We start from the raw sequence: 2,500 nt of genomic DNA on the forward strand, positions 1-2,500 counted from the left end.
AATAAAAACTAATATATATATATATATATATATATATATATATATATATGTATGTATGTATGTATATATATATATATATATATATATATATATATATATATATATATATATATATATATATATATATATATATATATATACCACCCGATTTTTTCCGTTTATTATACTACAAAACATAAAAGAAACATGAAAGAAAAGATAGAATATAAAAATGTTTTTACCTTTGCCTCCTCCATCTCCAGACTGGCCGGGATGGTCAGCGAAGATCTCAACCGTCAGGGCGTTGGAGGACTTCTTGAGCTGGTCGACAACGGTGTCGTTGAGAGGATCCTTGTTCTTCTCAAGCCAGCCAGTCAGGTTGTAGGACACAGTGCCAGCGTAGTGAACAATGGCAAAGTGGTTGTCGGGTTGGCCGGGCTTCGGAGGCTTGGGCTTGATGAAGCAACGAGACTTTCCGAGATGGTTGTTGTTGAGCTTCTCCTCGAAAGTCTTGTCAGTAGCCTTGGGGAACATAGACTCTTCCTCGAGGATGGAGAGGAGACCCATTTTCTGGAAAAAAAATTAAGAGAAAGGCTTGACTCGACATATTTAAGGTCAGGCCACTGAAGAAGATTTCTCCATTAAAGGATCTGAATTTAATGGTATGAAGATAATACTTTTAATGATAAAATCACCTTCTCGAAGAGTTCAATGCAAGCCTGCAAATCCATACCGAAGTCGACGAACTGCCAAACAATACCCTCCTTTGCATATTCTTCTTGCTCCAGCACGAACATGTGATGGTTGAAGAATTGCTGCAACTTCTCATTACAGAAGTTGATACAAATCTGCTCGAAACCGTTGAACTAGTGGAGAAAATGGAAGATGTTACTATTTAAATTCTCTTTAATACTGATACATTAAATATCTTACAAGTGTAAGGAGAAATAACATTTATGCATGCTTATATAGAACTTACATCAAAAATCTCGAAGCCGGCAATATCGAGTACACCGATGAACATGGCACGAGTCTGGCCAGTCTCAAGTGTCATGTTACACTTCCTGACGAGCCATGAGAACACGCGTGAGAAGATACCCTTAGCCATGGCACCGATATTGTAGTTCACTTGGTCGACATTCATACCCTTGGTGACGAACTCAGCACCGACCTTGATCTTGGGCTTGCAGAAGTTCCTGTAGAGCTCCTCGGCGTCAACACCGAGCAGAGTTGCAACAATTTCTCCGGCCTTCAGGAACAAAGGGAAGAAGAAAGTGTAAAATGTTCGAATAGAATTTACATATATAGATATATCTATCTGGCAATATAGGGTAATAATGATTACGTTCTAACGTATAGTTATACCTCAGTACCGTCGGCTTCAGCCTGCTCCTCACGACCCCTCTGCTTGAACTTCATGTTACCAAAATGCATGACTGACGCAGTAACCTTGTAGCAGTTGTCCCTTTCCTCATGGGAGAAGTTGAGAACGTCGAAAGCATCCTGAACGTAAATAATAGATTGGTATAGCTATCAATACTGGTTTTCTTTATTAGCATTTAGTCATGAATCACAATTCAGATATTTGCGTTATATAGTTTGGGTAATGAGACTATCTGATTTATGGATATTATATACTTACGTGAGTGAACTGCATGTCCTCCTTGTCGTCGATGGATGGGACGGTGACCTTACCCTGAGCTTCGTAATGGTAGTCGTAAATGTCGTCGGACAAGAGACATATTTCTGATGGAGAGGAATTAGAATGATAAAAATTGTATCATAATTCTTATCCTGAATATTGGCAAAGACAGTTTATTATTGTATATCCTGATCAACTTATACTAGTAGTATCTTTGTTATTCGGTTTTATATGTTTAAAAATTACGTCATAAATAGTATATATTGGCGTCTACCTTCTTAAATTACAAAATACCTACTCTTGATGTAGTCAATTTGATCACACATGAGCTGGTAGAAGATATGGTAGCCACGCTCGGCGGGGGACTGGGAGATGACACGAGCCTTCTCCAGCAGGTAGACCTCGATATCAGCGCCGGAAAGCTTGCCGTTGGGAGCGAAGTGGACGCGGATGAACTTACCCTGTGTTTAAAGAGAAGATATAGAAAATTAACTGAGTTTCTTTATTTTTTATATTCCTAACACACATGTGAAGAAACCAAACACGTATACTTACGAAACGAGAAGAGTTATCGTTACGAGTGGTCTTGGCGTTACCGTAAGCCTCAAGGATGGGGTTGGTTTGGATAATCTGGTCCTCAAGATTCTGCAAGACACAAGAATGCGATAGACTAAGGTTTCTTTCGCATCGGATAATAACTGTTTGGTGAAAATTCAAATATAAGTTTAGTGAAAAAATAAATTATAAAAAAATATGCTACCTGTTTGGACTCGCCCTCTTTTTTCTCTGAGGCACCAACGTTGGCGAAGTAGGACAACACCTTCTTTGTGTTCTCAGTCTTGCCAGCACCGGATTCACCGCTGTAGATAGAGTAATAAA

The 2,500-nt window shown here is 39.0% G+C and overlaps 1 protein-coding gene across 1 annotated transcript in view; it reads right to left on the reverse strand.

The window, feature by feature from the left end:
• Positions 1-2,500, reverse strand: part of LOC122244982 (myosin heavy chain, muscle) — a 10,364-nt gene that overhangs the window by 6,939 nt on the left and 925 nt on the right. Inside the window, exons 3-10 of the mRNA XM_086536718.1 lie at positions 2,382-2,481; positions 2,177-2,266; positions 1,920-2,082; positions 1,622-1,725; positions 1,345-1,482; positions 959-1,228; positions 675-845; positions 222-549 (exon numbers count right to left, since the gene is read on the reverse strand). Coding sequence (XP_086392844.1) covers positions 222-549; positions 675-845; positions 959-1,228; positions 1,345-1,482; positions 1,622-1,725; positions 1,920-2,082; positions 2,177-2,266; positions 2,382-2,481 — 1,364 coding nt within the window. The remainder of the gene's footprint in view (positions 1-221; positions 550-674; positions 846-958; positions 1,229-1,344; positions 1,483-1,621; positions 1,726-1,919; positions 2,083-2,176; positions 2,267-2,381; positions 2,482-2,500) is intronic.

Source organism: Penaeus japonicus, unplaced genomic scaffold, assembly GCF_977035675.1.
Source record: "Penaeus japonicus unplaced genomic scaffold, GWHDUDI00000001_assembly GWHDUDI00000005, whole genome shotgun sequence".
In the NCBI taxonomy this organism is placed as follows: domain Eukaryota; kingdom Metazoa; phylum Arthropoda; class Malacostraca; order Decapoda; family Penaeidae; genus Penaeus; species Penaeus japonicus.